Source organism: Tupaia chinensis, unplaced genomic scaffold (assembly GCF_000334495.1).
Source record: "Tupaia chinensis unplaced genomic scaffold, TupChi_1.0 Scaffold000063_1, whole genome shotgun sequence".
Lineage (NCBI taxonomy): Eukaryota > Metazoa > Chordata > Mammalia > Scandentia > Tupaiidae > Tupaia > Tupaia belangeri.
Genome location: NW_006159521.1, coordinates 7,631,163 through 7,648,842, shown reverse-complemented (window position 1 = coordinate 7,648,842; position 17,680 = coordinate 7,631,163). Strand labels below are relative to the sequence as shown.

The window sequence follows — 17,680 nt, the reverse complement described above, 5'->3', positions numbered from 1 at the left end:
TCCTCTCAGGATCTTGGGCACGCACGCACACATGCCCGGTGTGAGTTTAAGCCACTGGGTCCAGGATTCGAACCACAGTCAACTATATAGAAGTCCAGCAACATAGCCATTACGCCAACTGCTGGTCCCAATAATCTAACTATTTTCAATAGCAAGTTCAGCTGGTATATATACAAATCTATGAATACATGTCTGACTTTAGGCGTCAAACTCTGAGTAGAATGAATATACTATAAGGTAGCACCTAGGTGATGCTATGTAACTTACTATGGTCATTAAATAGGCATTTTTAAATATGCTTTTTAATTTCAAGAAAAGCACTTTTAGCTTTAATAAATCAAAGAAATGCTAAGGAACTTTGCTCAAAACTTAAAGCCAGGAAACAGGTTAGGATTTTGTTCCAATAGTAGGTACGTGAACCTATCAGCAGTTCAAGACAGGACAAAAATCCTTAAAACCAGAAAACAAAGCCTAGAAGAAAATCAGCAATGTTTTAGTCAAAAGTCATAAAATTCTATTGCAGCAGTTCAGTCTCATGTAATCTATCTTCTGTTGTGGTCCAATTTTCCTGATAATATTCTGGGATATAATATTCAACTCTAGACTTGTCCCTATGATTAAGTTGGCCGTTTTCTTAGTTTTTAAACTATTTCTGTGTGTCTGTATTTAATTTTTCTGCTATAGCACTCCCTTGAGAACTTCTTGGAGATCTGGTCTGGTGCTGGTAAATTCTTTCAGGTTTTGTTTATCTGAGAATGTTCTTGAGAGGTATGTTGTTATCCTGATGGGATATCCTTTATAGGTAACTTGATGTTTTTCTCTTATCAATCTTAGTATCTTCTCTTTGCCTGTGGTTTTGGTCAATCTGGCTATAATGTGTCTCGGAGAAGATCTTGTGTTGATTTTATTTGGGGTCCTTTGTATTTCTTGGGACTGGATCTTTGAATACCTCTCTAGGTTTGGAAAGTTTGCTTGCTGGATTTCATGGAATAGATTATCAATGCCATTATGAGTCTGCTCGCCTTCTAGGATACCAATTATCCATGTTTGAATGTTTAATGGTATCTAGTATTTCTCGTATATTATTCTCATTTTTGGGGGGCAAATTTTTCAGTCTTTGTGGTGGATTTTTCTAGGCCAGCGATTTTATCTTCTACACCTGAGATTCAATTTTCTATATGATCTAGTCTGCTTTTAATACTTTCAAGGGAGATTTTGACTTCCTGTATGACAGCCTTCATCTCTAACAGGTCTATTTGATTCTTTTTACAGTTTGTATTTCCTCTTTTAGATCTTGTGAGAGTTTCTTCACCTCCTGGAACTCATCAGCTCCTTTCTCCTTTCTCTTCTGCAGTTCATTGTCTCTCTTCTCCTCCATCTCTTTTAGCTTTGTCATTACAAATATTCTAAATTCTTTATCAGACATTTCCATGATTTCCATTGAACTGTCTGTGGATGAAGAGGAGTTATTCTTTTCTCTTGGAGGAGAGGTATTTTCTTGCTTCCCCATATTTCTTGTGGCCCTGTGGTGATTTCTAGTCATGATGGATGGTGTGTTTCTTCCTAATTCTTGAAGTTCAGTCTGAGCATTCAGAGGCATGCAGGAGGAGGTGATCTGCAATCTCTCTTCCATTCTGTTTTCACTCTTTATGCTTCAGATCGAGTGAGAATAGAGGAATATTCTGACCCTAATCATATTCAGATGTTTGGATCCTGTTCACTTGGACCTGTCTAGACACTTAGTGCATAGAAGCTGAGCAGCCAATGAATAAAGATAAAGAAAGGAAAAGAATTAGAGAAGAGGAAAGAAGAAGAAAACATAAATTTAAAAAGGAGACAAAAATGATAAAAAAGACTTTAGATTTTAGGTTTTGTTTTGTTTTGTTTTTTGAGAAGTTTTTGCTATAGGGGCGCGTGCGCTTGCCAGACAGACAGAGACAGAGAGACAGAAAGCGAGAAATCATCCCCCAGGGGTGATGGCCACACCGCAATCCCTTCTCCTCCATTCTCCTCTCGGGATCCTGGCCACACATGCACACACGCCCAGCGTGAGTCCAAACCACCAGGTCCAGGACTCAAACTGTGGTTGACTACGCAGGAGTCCAGCGACATAGCCATTACGCTAACTGCTGTTCCCTTGTGCCTTTCCTAAATGGAATGGAGAAAGGCACCAATTAGCACAATAAAGGAGGAGCTTGAAAGACCAGAGAATACTTTACCTTGAAAAAAAATAATTAAAAGTCTCGGAGACACAGAGAGACAGAGAGACAGAGGTATCCCTTCCCACTAGAAATGAATCTAGAGGGAGACGTCTCAGCAGAAAATCTTCATTTTTAGTCAAGGAAAGCAGTATTTAACAGCTCAAGTTCAGTATCCATCTCAGGATCCCTATCCACTGTTTTATGGGTCCAGCTCACCTTTTGGCTTTCACTGAGTCATAAACCTACCAGATCACTAAATTTAAACTTAACTTATTGATTAAAACAAAAAATTGTGGCATACCACTATCACATTTGATTACATAAACACCTAGAGCCACCTTCTTTTAAAAAAATGTTTTAAAGAATTATTTATTTAATTTTATTTATTTTTATTATTTTAAATCTGACCAGAGGGAGAAAGAAACAAAGTGGGAAAGCAAGCCACCAGATCCGGTACTTGAACTGTGGTCAGCCATGTGGGAGTCTAGCTCCTCAACCACCATGTCATTTGCCGGCCCCAGAGCACTTTCTTTTTTTATTTTTTTAATTTTTTTTTTTAGAAGTTTTTGCTATAGCGTGCGTGCACTTGCCAGCCAGACAGAGAGAGACAGAGAGACAGAAAGCGAGAAAACACTCAGGGGATGGCCATGCCGCAATCCCTTCTCCTCCATTCTCCTCTCGGGATCTTGGGCACGCATGCACACGTGCCCAGCGTGAGTTTTAAGCCACCGGGTCCGGGATGCAAACCATGGTTGACTACGTGGGAGTCCAGCAACATAGCCATTATGCTAACTGCTGGTCCCCAGAGCACTTTCTTCAACACTTGTGGGAATTGTTGGGAAATTGTCGATTTAATAATTTCCTTGATTGAATAGAAGATAGTTCCTGAAGAATTTTAAATTATGTTGCCATTTTCCTATTATTGATACAATAATTACTTAGCGTCCCCATCCTATAGTATTTCTTTTTCTCCTATTCTGTGAATATACCATGGAGTCTACTTGTGAATAAGCCATTAAATTATTTACAGTCATCGAGTGTAATATGTGGATAACTCTGACAACTCATTTGGAAAGTTTTTAGCAGAATTTATTGTAATGTATTTACTAGGGGTTTCAGCTTAAATATGACCATAATGTATGTCTTTTTAACCTTTTTTGTTGTGAACTATAACACATATAGAAAAGTACATAAAACAGGGATGTCCACTTTAACAAGTTATTATAAAGCAGATATCAGTGGAACTTCCATAGCAGGGCCAGCAGGTGGCATGGTCATTAAGGCAGCTGGATTCCCACATAGCTGACCATGGTTCGATCCCAGACCTGGCAGCTTGCTTTCTCACTTTCCTTCTTTCTCGTCTCTCTTTGGTCAACTTCAAAAAAATAAAAAATAAAATAATGATGATGAATAAGATTAAATAAAAAAATAATTCTTGGAGCCAGCAGGTGGCATGGTGGTTAAGGGTGCTGGACTCCCACAAGGCCCACTGTGGTTCGAGTCCCGAACATGGTAGTTTGGTTTCTCACTTTCTCTCTCTCTCTCTCTCTTGCTCATGCTCTCACTCTCTCTTGCCCTGTCTGGTCAAATAGATAAATAGAATTAAATAATTCTTTTTAAAAACTCTTTATTAAAAGGGGGTGCCAGCAGGTGGTATGATGGTTGAGGGCACTGGATTCCCACATGGCCAACCGTGGTTCAGTTCCCGGGCATGATGACTTGCTTTCTCCTTTTCCCTTTCTCTCCATCTCTCTCTGGTCAAATTAAAAAATAATAACAAATAAATTTAAATAAATAAATAACTTTTAAAAAAGAAAGAAAGAAAAAGAAACTGCATCAGTGGCAGCCCAAAATCCACTAAGCCCCTCTATGATTGTAAAGCCTTCTCGTAGTCCTAAGGATAGCCATAATCCTGATTTTTACAGTATTTATTTTCTTACTTTTCATTATAGTTTTATCACTTATGTTTGTAACTCTAAACGTATGGTTTAATTTTTATCTGTTTTTGAACTTTATGTTATAAATAAGAGTTACACAGTATGACTAATACCTTAGTATTGTCTTCATTGTACCCATTCAACAATAAAGAATGATCAAGATATTGGTAGAAGGATGGGAGAGAGGCAATCAAAGGAAAAAAGGAAAGAAAAAAATATTTTTGGCTTTTGCCATAGGGTGTGTATGCTTTCCAGGGAGACAGACAGTGAGAAGAAAGATAAGAAATCACCCCTGGGATGATGGCCCCCACAATCCCTTCTTTTTCATTTTTTGGACTCCTATGCACACGCACACCTGGTGTGAGTTTCAGGCCACCGGATCCAGGACTTGAACTGCAGTTGGCCATGTGGGAGTCCAGTGCCTTAACCACTACTCCACCTGCTGGCCCCAGAAGCAAAGCATTTGAGAGAGATAAAAATAGAAAATTATCCGTTGATGATAATGTGTATAGTAATATCTTTGGCTAGACTAATATCCAGTGTATTCCTGCTAGAAAAAATTTTGTATGCTATGAAGATGTACAGTAATTGAATTTTTACAAAGCAAGAAAATGAAAGAAGAAGGAAAAAAAAAAAGAATGGTCAAGTTAGGCTGAAGTGATGGGATACTGATCTGTGTTCAAGCCTGTCTTCAGTCAGATTGCGCCATTGGGATCTGTCACACGTTTGGTGCCTCTTTCTGCCTTTTAACTGCATTTTCTGCCACGCAGGGAACGGTTACAGGTCTCCGATGACAGTTATGGTGGGTGGTGAAAGGCATAGCACTTGACTTTGAGAAGAGATCTCAGTGTCTCTATAAAATATCATCTTGTAAATTTTATGGTAATTGGATTGACTTTGTTATATTTTATAAAGATTAACTCTAGACTCGAATATATGTGAATGTTAATGTATACATATAGTAGATACATATGTACACATTGATTATGTAAAAAGTAATCTAGTCGCCTAGCATGTGATTTGATTTTATAGAAATAATCCCTTTTTTTCTTTTAGGTGAAACTTCCGCCGATGATGGAAATCATAACTGCTGAGCAGCTGATGGAATATTTAGGTCAGTGTTTAAAAATAGGTGATTTTGTATCTCTTTCAAAATAAAACAAAGTTTTCAGAGCTAATTGATTACCCAGTCTCACCTTTTTGAAGTGATGTTATATAATCTATTTTTAAATTACAGTTTAAAATCTGTTACTTAAAAATTTTTATCAGTATGTTGCTATTGTTGGATATTATAACCTTCTTTCTGACCAGCGTTAAAATTCTGTAAAAGGGGGCCCATAGGTGTCTTGGTTAAGGTTACTGGACTCCCACATGGCTGACCATGGTTTGTAGTCCTGGACCTGGCAACTTGCTTTCTCTCTTCCTCTCTCTCTCTTTCTCTCTCTTTCACTCTGTCCCTCTCTGGTCAAATTATAATAAACAAGCAAACAAACAAATAAGTAAATAAAGTTATATAAAATAATTCTTTAAAAAATATTCTGTAATCAAGGGACACCCTCATAGCCTAGTGGTTAAGAGAGCCAGATTCCATGTAGAAGGCAATGTGGTATGAGTGCTGGGTAGTTTCTCAAGCCACTGGGGATGTGCACATGCCTGCCCAAAGTCCAATAGGATGGAAAGGTGGAGGAGAAAGGGTTGCAGCCTGACTACGTCTCAGTGGAGGGGGTGCTTTCTTTCTCTACCTGGAATTAAAGGTGAAGGAGGTGATTTAAAGCATTGTATGATTCATGGACCTGTGCCAGTCTACGTGATGTTAGGCAGGAGATGGGAACTTCTACCAGGTTCATTAGCAGGCACACTGTTTAGTTCATCTGAATTTTTCCTCTCTCCCTCTCTCTCTCTCTCTCTCTCCCTGTCTCTCTCTCTCTCTCTTTCAGGTTTTTGCCATAGGCCGAATGTACTTACCAGAGACAGAGAGAAGGAAAGTGAAAAATCATCCCCCCCACAATCCCTTCTCCTTCATTCTTCTCTCAGGATTTTGGGTATGCACTCACATGTGCCCAATAGGTTTCTAAGCCTCCAGGTCTGGGAGCCAAACCGTGGTTACCTATGTGTGAGTCCAGTGCCTTGCTACCATGCCACCTGCTGGCTCCGGAAATTCTTTCTTTTTACAGCAAAATTTTCTTGATAAAGAATGTACTGGGAGGGGCTGGCAGGTGGCGTGGTGGTTAAAGGCACTGGATTCCCACATGGCCAACTGCAGTTCGAGTCCCAGACCTGGTGGCTTGCTTTCTTGCTTTCTCTTTCTCTGTCTCTCTCTAGTCAAATTTAAAAATAATAACAAATGGAATTAAATAAATAAATATTTTTTTTAAAAAAAGAATTTACTGTGGAGCCAGAAGGTGGCATAGTGGTTGAGATGCTAAACTGCTACATGGTCAGCCACGGTTCAACTCCTAGACCCAGCTCGCATTCTCACTTTTTCTCTCTCTTTTTGTATTGCTCTAGTGAGCACATGTGCCCTATAGCAATGTGAATAATGATAAATAAAATGAAATAATTATTTAAAAATAAAGAATTATTGAATTACATTCATTCTTTGTAGGGCACACATTCTTGCCAAAGAGAGACAGAAAGAACAAGGAAGAGGGAAAATGAGAAAGCATCCCTCACAGGATACGACCACCACTGTAGTCCCTTCTCCTCCACACCTCTAGAGATTTGGGGCATGTTTGCGCAAGCAACCAGCTTGTTTTTTTAGGCTACTGGATCCAAACTAAAACTGCACAATCAGTCATGTGGAATCCTGCTACCTTAACCACCATGTCACCACCACCAGTTGACCCCTTGAATTACATTCTTAAACAAGCTTCTTAGTTCAAAACAGACTAGTAATACAGTTTGTGGATCAGCTACAAAGAATCAACTTGTTTAGAAGGCAGGCAGTTGTACAACACACTCACCTTTTACAATTGGGTAAATAATTTATGCTATTACAAAATAGGAATCCATATTCTTACTTTCTTCTTTTCGAATTTTTTGCCATAGAGTGTGTATGTTCACTGGAGGGAGACAGAGACACATGGTGAAAGATAAAGTGAAAAATCGTCAGCTAGGGGGCTGGCCATGCCACAATCCCTTCTCCTCCATTCTTCTCTGGGATTTTGGGCATGCATACATGTGTGCCTGGTGTGAGTTTCAAGTTGCCAAGTCCAGGACTTGAGTCGTGTTTGGCCATGTGGGAATCCAGTGCCTTAACCATTAAGCCATCTGCTTGCCCCTTTATTCTTAATTTTTTTATGTAATAACATTTTTCTTTAAAAAAATCCAGGTGGCATGGTGGTTAAGGGAGTTGGACTCCCAAATGGAGGATTGTGGTTCAAGTCCCAGACCTGGCATTTGCTTTCTTTCTCTCTCTCTCTCTCTCTCTCACTCTGTCCCTCTTTGATAAAATTTAAACTAACAAACAAATCAAATTAAATAAAAGAATTCTTTAAAAAAATCTTGTCACAGGACCAGCAGATGGCATAGCAGTTATATCGCTGGGCTCCCACATGGCTGACTATGGTTCAAGACCCAGTCCCAGTGACTTCAAACTCATACCAAGCATGTGTGTGTGTGTGCCCAATATCTTGGGAGGAGAATGGAGAAGGAATTGCGGCGTGGCCACCCCTTCTTGGGGATGATTTCTCACTTTCCCTCTCACTGTCTCTGTCTCTTTATCTTTCTGGCGAACGCATATGCCCTAAGACAAAAAACCTTCTACCAAAAAAAAAAATTCTTGTCAGATGATTGCTTTGTCTCTGCCATTTCATAAACCTTAGAGGGGTAAGAGCAGAAGCAAAGAGACCAGTTAGGAAGCTATTAACAACTAGTAAAAGTTAGTGCTGGCTCCACAAGATCAGAGAAGTGGGGCTTGTAAGAAGTGGACAGATACAGAGTTGACAGCATTTGCTGATCAGCTGGATGTGGGGTGACAGCGGAGTCGATGGTAATCCTTTGATTTTTGGTTTAAACTGGAAGGGTGAAGAGTCCCTCAACAGAAATAGGGCAAAATGGAAAGAGCAGGCTTAGGGAGGAACATCAGGATTTTGGTATTGAAGTGTTTATTGATATCCAAATAAAGATATCAGAAAGGAACTTGCTACTGACTGGGCAACCAAGCTGGACACATGCAGATAACTTTTAAAAGCTGGACTGCAAATGGATGTAAGAAGTGGGTGAGAGGGACCAGCAGTTAGCGTAATGGCTATGTCGCTGGACTTCCATGTAGTGCCCGGCATGAGACCCGGACCCAGTGGCTTAAAACTCATGCCGGGCACATGTGCGTGCTTGCCAGACAGACAGAGACAGAGAGATCCCGAGAGGAGAATGGAGGAGAAGGGATTGTGGCGTGGCCATTGATTTCTTGCTTTCTATCTCTCTGTCTCTGTTTTTCTGGTGAGTGCACACACCCTATAGCAAAAAAAAAAAAAAATTCAGGGTTTTTTACATTTACTGTGAATATTTTCTTGACCCACCACATCATGATTTATCCTTCCCATGTTCTGGAAAAGAGAAAATGTGCTACTCTTGTTTGTTAAATGTTTATTAATGTAAGGTAAGGTATAGTATTCTCTATGTTGTTTGATTTTTTTCTGACTATTTTCTATATCAGTTGATGACAGGAGGTGCTAGATATTTCAACTATGAGGTTATGATTGTATATTTACCCCTTTAGTTCTGTTTTTCCTTCAAATATTTTGAAGTTCTGTTATTAGGTGCATATACATTTGTGATTTTTATATCTTTTCAATGTTTTGTCTCTTTTTATAATGGGGGTTTTTTTTCATCTCTGGTAATATTCTTTAAAGTATTTTTTAGTATTAATATACTTATGCTGATTTTTTTCCACTCACCATTTTCATATTTACTCATAAATTATTGGTTTATATCTTAAAGCACATTTATAGAAAACTTATAGTTGAATTTTACTATTTCATACAGTCTGATAATCTGATGGGTTTTTTTTGCTTTTTTTCTAAGAATTATTTTCTTTCATTCTCTCTCTCTCCCTCTCTCTTTCTTTCTTTCTCTTACTTTTTAAATTTGACCAGAGAGAGAGAGAGAAAGGGGAAGTGAGAAAGGAAGCTGCCAGGTCTGGGATTTGAGCCATTGTCTGCCATATGGGAGTTCAGTGTCTTAACCACCATGCCCCAATCTCTGATTTTTTAAATAAAAATTCTATTATTTTACATACAGTTTAATCCATTTACTTAGTTATATTTAAGTCTACTATTGGCTATTTTAAAATTTTTCTTCAGTTTTTTGTTTATTTTGCTTTTTTTTAGATTTTTTTTTTTTTTTTTTTTTTTTTTTTTTGGGGTCAGAGGGCATGTGTGTGTTGTATGTGCGTGCACGCATGAGATAAAATACCCCCTCCCCATGCAATAGAGAGAGAGAGAGAATCCCTTCTCTTTCATTTTTCCATACCATCTGGGTTTTAGGCATCCAAGTACATGTGCCTGGTGTGTTTTTCAAGCTGCTGGCTGGCCTTGTAGGATCTACTCCTTTAAGCATTAGGGTATGGGCTGGTCCAAATTCGACATCTTTATATACCTGATATAAGTAGAATCATAGTTTTTTTGTTCTGTGACTGGCTTATTTCTCTTAGCATAATATCCTCTAGATTAATTCATGTCATAGCATGTATTAGAATTTCTACTCTTTATGACTGAATAATATTTCATTATATGTACACATATACCACATTTTCATCCATCAATGAATATGTAGGTTGCTTCCACATCTTGGTTATTGCATAATGCTACAGTGAACATGGAAGTGCAGGTATCTTTTTGGGATCCCAATTTCAACTTTTTTTCCTTTAATTTGCTACAGGGTACATACACTTGCCTGAGAGAGAGAGAAAAAAAGAGAGAGAGAGGAAGGGAGGGAGGAGGGAGGGAGGGAGAGATAAAGCACCCACCAATGGAGGATGGTCACTCTGCAATCCCTTCTCTTCCACCTTTCCTTCCTTTTGGGATTTTGGGCACATATGAACATATGCTTGGCTTGTTTCTCAAGCTACCAGGTCTGGGACTTGAACCTCGCTGTTGGCCATGTGAGATCCAGCCACCTTAACAACCATGCTACCAGCTGGCCCTCAGTTCTTTTTGATAAATACCCAGAAATGAGATTGCTGAGTCACGTGTATCATTTTTAAAAATAAAGGTTTGTAATATGGGACTTGTGCATCACTCCATGTAATAATGCATGGCATACAGAGTGGGTCTTCTGTCTGGCATCATTGGGCAGCCTCTCTTGGGAGCAGCTGTCCACATAGTTCATGTACGTTCACTGTGTTTCACTATAGGTAGTTTATACTTCTTGCTTTACTAATACCTTTCAATTTTTTTATCATAACTTCAGTAACTTTGGGAATTGTTTTTGGGAGAAATCAACATTCTCCTTGCCCCTCCCCCCAAAACAAAACAAAACAAAATTTACTCACTGGTCACTCACAGCAGCTGTGTCATTGAGGAAGTGTTGACACGGCTTTTAGTTTTTAAATGACTGGTGGTGGTTAAAGGCACTGGATTCCCACATGGCCAACTGCAGTTCGAGTCCCAGACCTGGTGGCTTGCTTTCTTGCTTTCTCTTTCTCTGTCTCTCTCTAGTCAAATTTAAAAATAATAACAAATGGAATTAAATAAATAAATATTTTTTTTAAAAAAAGAATTTACTGTGGAGCCAGAAGGTGGCATAGTGGTTGAGATGCTAAACTGCTACATGGTCAGCCACGGTTCAACTCCTAGACCCAGCTCGCATTCTCACTTTTTCTCTCTCTTTTTGTATTGCTCTAGTGAGCACATGTGCCCTATAGCAATGTGAATAATGATAAATAAAATGAAATAATTATTTAAAAATAAAGAATTATTGAATTACATTCATTCTTTGTAGGGCACACATTCTTGCCAAAGAGAGACAGAAAGAACAAGGAAGAGGGAAAATGAGAAAGCATCCCTCACAGGATACGACCACCACTGTAGTCCCTTCTCCTCCACACCTCTAGAGATTTGGGGCATGTTTGCGCAAGCAACCAGCTTGTTTTTTTAGGCTACTGGATCCAAACTAAAACTGCACAATCAGTCATGTGGAATCCTGCTACCTTAACCACCATGTCACCACCACCAGTTGACCCCTTGAATTACATTCTTAAACAAGCTTCTTAGTTCAAAACAGACTAGTAATACAGTTTGTGGATCAGCTACAAAGAATCAACTTGTTTAGAAGGCAGGCAGTTGTACAACACACTCACCTTTTACAATTGGGTAAATAATTTATGCTATTACAAAATAGGAATCCATATTCTTACTTTCTTCTTTTCGAATTTTTTGCCATAGAGTGTGTATGTTCACTGGAGGGAGACAGAGACACATGGTGAAAGATAAAGTGAAAAATCGTCAGCTAGGGGGCTGGCCATGCCACAATCCCTTCTCCTCCATTCTTCTCTGGGATTTTGGGCATGCATACATGTGTGCCTGGTGTGAGTTTCAAGTTGCCAAGTCCAGGACTTGAGTCGTGTTTGGCCATGTGGGAATCCAGTGCCTTAACCATTAAGCCATCTGCTTGCCCCTTTATTCTTAATTTTTTTATGTAATAACATTTTTCTTTAAAAAAATCCAGGTGGCATGGTGGTTAAGGGAGTTGGACTCCCAAATGGAGGATTGTGGTTCAAGTCCCAGACCTGGCATTTGCTTTCTTTCTCTCTCTCTCTCTCTCTCTCACTCTGTCCCTCTTTGATAAAATTTAAACTAACAAACAAATCAAATTAAATAAAAGAATTCTTTAAAAAAATCTTGTCACAGGACCAGCAGATGGCATAGCAGTTATATCGCTGGGCTCCCACATGGCTGACTATGGTTCAAGACCCAGTCCCAGTGACTTCAAACTCATACCAAGCATGTGTGTGTGTGTGCCCAATATCTTGGGAGGAGAATGGAGAAGGAATTGCGGCGTGGCCACCCCTTCTTGGGGATGATTTCTCACTTTCCCTCTCACTGTCTCTGTCTCTTTATCTTTCTGGCGAACGCATATGCCCTAAGACAAAAAACCTTCTACCAAAAAAAAAAATTCTTGTCAGATGATTGCTTTGTCTCTGCCATTTCATAAACCTTAGAGGGGTAAGAGCAGAAGCAAAGAGACCAGTTAGGAAGCTATTAACAACTAGTAAAAGTTAGTGCTGGCTCCACAAGATCAGAGAAGTGGGGCTTGTAAGAAGTGGACAGATACAGAGTTGACAGCATTTGCTGATCAGCTGGATGTGGGGTGACAGCGGAGTCGATGGTAATCCTTTGATTTTTGGTTTAAACTGGAAGGGTGAAGAGTCCCTCAACAGAAATAGGGCAAAATGGAAAGAGCAGGCTTAGGGAGGAACATCAGGATTTTGGTATTGAAGTGTTTATTGATATCCAAATAAAGATATCAGAAAGGAACTTGCTACTGACTGGGCAACCAAGCTGGACACATGCAGATAACTTTTAAAAGCTGGACTGCAAATGGATGTAAGAAGTGGGTGAGAGGGACCAGCAGTTAGCGTAATGGCTATGTCGCTGGACTTCCATGTAGTGCCCGGCATGAGACCCGGACCCAGTGGCTTAAAACTCATGCCGGGCACATGTGCGTGCGTGCCCAAGATCCCGAGAGGAGAATGGAGGAGAAGGGATTGCGGTGTGGCCATCCCCCCTGGGGGGGTGATTTCTCGCTTTCTGTCTCTCTGTCTCTCACTGTCTGTTTGGGGTGAAGGGGCCCCCTCGATAAACCAAAAACCCCCCCAAAAAAAAAAAAAAAAAAGTGGGTGAGAAGTAAAAGGCTTAATGGAGAATATGTGACTCGTATTGGGTTTTGAACTATAGTTACAATCTTCACCAATGTAAAGAAGTAGGAAGGCTGTTACAAGTCTAAATGAAAAAAAAAATTTTTTTTTTAGGTTTTTGTCATAGGGTGCATGCATTCATTCACCAGAGAAACGGAGAGACAGTGAGAGGAAAAGTGAGAATTCAACTCACAGGGTGGATGACCACGTCATAATCACTTTTCCATTCTCCTGGGATTTTGGGCATCCATGCACACATGCCTGGTGTGAATTTCAAGATGCCACATCCAGAACTCAAATCGTAGGAGGCCATGTGGGAGTCCAGTGCCTTAACCACCATGCCACCTGCTAGCCCCATGAGAAATATTTTAAGCTCACTCTGGAGTTGGGAATATGTAGGACTTATTTGGAGGCATCTCAGTTTGGCTGTAGTTTATAAATCTGCATGTTGTATAGTTATAGGAATGGAGACTGGATTAGGTGGGTTGTGGCTAGCAAATCCTGGGAGACTGGCCAGGAGTTTGGATTACTGTTTTACCACAGCAGGCTCCTTAATCTGTTTTAGCTTCTTTTTTTTTTTTATCCTAATATTTTAGTTTTATTAAATAGGGTAGTAATATATTAAATGTAGGTTTTAAGATTTTCTGGTTGAAACAAACTGGGGTACTAGCAAATAGCATGATGGTTAAAGGCACTGGATTCCCATACAGCCAACCACAGTTCGAGTCTCAGACCTGGAGGCTTGAGAATCATGCCAGCCACGTGTGAATGCATGCCCAAAATCCCAGGAGGAGTATGGAAGAGAAGGGATTACAGCATGGCTATCCTCCCAGGGGGTGATTCCTCACTCTTTCTCACTGTCTCTCTGTTTCTCTGCAGCAAGCACACCACCACCTATGTTTAAAAAAAAACTAAAGAAAAAAATAAACCAATTGGGAAACAGTACCAGTCTAGGTAGGTGTTTACTCAATAGATAGTTGATTAACAGTACCAGTCTAGGTGTAGGTGTTTACTCAACAGATAGTTGAGTACCTAATATATAAATTTCCATGATGAGGACAGTTTCCCAACCACCTCTTCCATATCCATCCATTCTTTGCCTCACTTTATGACCAGATAATGGCCATAGATCACACTGTCCACTAAAATAGTCCCTAGACACATATGGGTATAGTGTTCAGATTAAGATGTCCTGTAAACAGGGCACCAGCAGGTGGCGTAGTGGTTAAGGCGCTGGACATTCCCACATGGTCAACCATGGTTCAAGTTCTGGACCTGGTGGCTTGCTTTCTCACTTTCTCTCTCCCTCTCTCTCTTTCTCTGTCTCTCTCTGGTTAAATTAAAATGAACAAATGAATAAATAAAGTTAAATAAATAATTCTTTTAAAAAAAAAGATGTTCTGTAAATATAAAATGCATACTGGGTTTCAAAGATTTAATTTTTTTTAGTATTATTTATTTACTTATTCTTCTTTAATTTGACCAAGGAGAGAGAGAGAAAAAGAATGAGAGAAAGTGAGCTACTAGGTCCAGAACTTGAATTGAATTCAGCCAGCTGGGAGTCCAGCGCCTTAATGACCACACCACCTGACAGCCCCAAGATTTATTTTAAAAAGAAAAAAAAAAAGTCAGTAATTTAAAAATAGTGGTTTTCAAAATGTTAATATTTTTAATATGTTGGACTAAATAAATGTACTATTAAAATTATTTTCATGCATTTTACCTTTTTAATGTGGCTACCAGAAAGTTTTAAATGAGCGTGGGCTCACAATTATGGCTTGCATTGTGTTTCTCTTGGACAGTGTTACTGTGAACTATGCTGCCATTGTATAACTGATCTTCATTCTGGCTCCACTTTTTATGTTATCACAAGTTGGTGCCATTTACCTAACCTCCTCTACTGGTTGTTACTGCCACTCTACATACTTCTGTCTACATGACCCTCTGAGATAAAATTAGATCTCCTTTTTTTGAAGAATTATTTGCTTCATTTTATTTAGCATTATTACTATTATTTTTCAGTTTGATGTAGGGCATTCACACTCACCAGAGAAAGAAAGTGAGAATACAAGCTGCCAGGTCTAGAACTCAGACAGCAGTCAGTCATGTGAAAGTCTAGCGCCCTAACCACCATGCCACTTGCTGGCACCTGGATCTTTTATTATTATTATTATTATTATTATTATTATTTTAAAATTTTACTTTATTGTTTTGAGAGATTTTTGCTATAGGGAGAGACAGAGAGAGAGAGACAAAGAGACAGAAAGCAAGAAAATCCCCCCTCTCCCCCAGGGACGGCCACATCGTAATCCCTTCTCCACTCTCCTCTTGGGATTTTGGGCAAATGCATCTGGTGTGAGTTTCAAGCCTCTGGGTCCAGGATTTGAACCATGGTTGGGTGTGTGGAAGTCCGGGGACATAACCATTATGCCATTTTTTGGTCCCTCCTTTTTAAACAGTGTCTGGCCATGTTATGATCCTTCTGCTTTTACACAGAGGCTACATGAGCATGCCACTGTGCCCGGCTCTTTTAGATGGTGTTTCCCTATGTTACCCAGACCAGCCTCAGTTTGGGGATGGTCATGCCTTGACCTCCCAAGTTACTGGGATTACAGGCACATGCCACTGTTGCCAGGCCTTTTAAGGTGGACTGGGAATTGAACCCAAGCCTTCCATGTGGTCCCAGCCTGCAGAACACAGTGTCTTAATAGTATGTGCCAGCACAACTGGGCCCAAAATGAGTTCTTTTGTCAATAGTTCTCATAAAGGAAAAACACAGTTACGGTAGCAGAGAGCCCTAAGTACAGCAGTACTAATAATACAAAAGGTTGCTGGTGGTACAGAAAAAGGAGCATTTCACTTTGCATGCCTCTTCATTTTACAGAGCTCAGAGGTTAAATGATGTGCCCATCGAGGCACCTTCTTATGTGATTTAAAGCATGCTAAAAAGCTCATATACTCAAAAGCATATCCCTATTCCTCCTCCACTATCCAAAAGTATTTTTTGATACAGTATTTGAAATCTTACTACTTGTCTTCTTCTTTTTCATTTCTTTTTTTTAATCCAGTAAATATTCACTGATCATATATTGAGAGCAAATTATTTGGAGGTGTCAACAATGCAGTCAATACTGTGAAATTGGCAACATGGTATTTTTCTTGGAAAGGATCATACAAGAAGTATGAGGTGACTTTAGAAAGTTTGTGGGAAAATGGGAATAAAGTATGAGTTTATTTTGGTGCAAAATCTTTTGAAATCCATGCATAGTTTTTTTTTTTTAAATATACATTTCCATGATACTGCATAATCAACACATCTTGGTATATATTAAATTTACTTAATTAAGTCTTAACAAAGCCCTGAGGCTAAATAGTTTAATAGGGGAAAAGGAAAAGTTAATGAAAAAAAAATCTAGATCTGGGGTAGTAAAAGAGGTTTGGGAGGGAACCAGCAGTTAGCATAATGGCTGTCACTTGATTCCCACGTAGTCGACTGTGGTTCACGTCCCGGACCCGGTGGCTTAGAACTCACGCTGGGCACGTGTGCATGCGTGCCCAAGATCCCGAGAGGAGAATGGAGGAGAAGGGATTGCGGCGTGACCATCCCCCCTGGGGGGTGATTTCTTGCTTTCTGTCTCTCTGTCTCTCTGTGTCTGGCGAGCGCATGCGCCCTACAGTGAAAGAGCACTGTCCATATTGCGAAAACCTTTAAAAAAAAAAAAAAAAAAAAAGAGGTTTGGGAGTCACGGATAAGGTTACTCAGTTACTAAGGACAGCATGAAAGTAGGGTGTGCCTGGCCGACTCAATGGCCTAGCAGTAGTATGCTGCTCAAAGAAAGCCAGCTTCCCACATTGTAGCAGTAGTTCGATCTCTGGCTCAGTCAGCCTGAGATATGCCAGACATTCACGCACACAAATGCCCAAGATTCAGTTGGCTAGAGAAGTAAAGGAAGGGGATCATGGCATGACCAGACATGTGGTTGTGTTCATATCTTTCTCATTCTCTCTCTCACATGTGAGTGTCACACTATCATGAATAAAGAAAAAAATTATGTAAGTAGTATGATCCTGAGAGGTGGGGGAAAAGTAAGGCCAGCAGGTGCAGTGGTGGTCAAGGCACTGGACCCCTCATGGTTGACTGTGTTGGAGTCCCAGACCTGGCAACTTGAAACTCATGCCAGGAGCATGTGCATGCGTGTCCAACATTCCAGGAGGAGAATGAAGGAGAAAGGGTTGTGACGTGGCCATCCTCCCTGGGGGGTAATTTCTCACTTTCTGTGTCTCTGGTTTTTTAGGCAAGTGTAAGTACCCTATAGCCAAAGAAAGAAAGAAAGAAAAAAAAAAACTCTCAAAAAAAAAAAGTGATGAGGAAGGAGATTCTGAAGATTCTGCCTCACTAAAAGTAAACTTTTATTTAGGGCCAGTCCTACCAGAACAAACTTTAAGTTTCTAAGTTACTCGTATTTTCTTTTGAGATTATTCCACTTATTTGGAGAAACCAGAGATAATTTTGAGTTAATAAGCAAACACTAGTGGAAGAATTATAAGAGAAATTTTTAATTGTTTTTCTAACACCTTGTTGAGGTACCTCACAGGAATGGGAATTTTGATTGGCAATTATTAGAAGAGAAGAAGTGAGTTTTCTTTAAGGTTTGTTTTTGTTTTTGTTTTTGTTTTTGTTTTTG

The 17,680-nt window shown here is 39.7% G+C and overlaps 1 protein-coding gene across 2 annotated transcripts in view; it reads left to right on the top strand.

Annotated features, from left to right (window-relative positions):
* The window catches only part of MINDY2 (MINDY lysine 48 deubiquitinase 2), a gene marked incomplete at its 5' end in the record, with an annotated part of 101,013 nt that overhangs the window by 14,203 nt on the left and 69,130 nt on the right, over positions 1-17,680 (top strand). For both annotated transcript variants that reach the window (XM_014593422.2, XM_006141809.3), the window contains 1 exon segment: positions 5,195-5,252. In XM_014593422.2, coding sequence (XP_014448908.1) covers positions 5,195-5,252 — 58 coding nt within the window.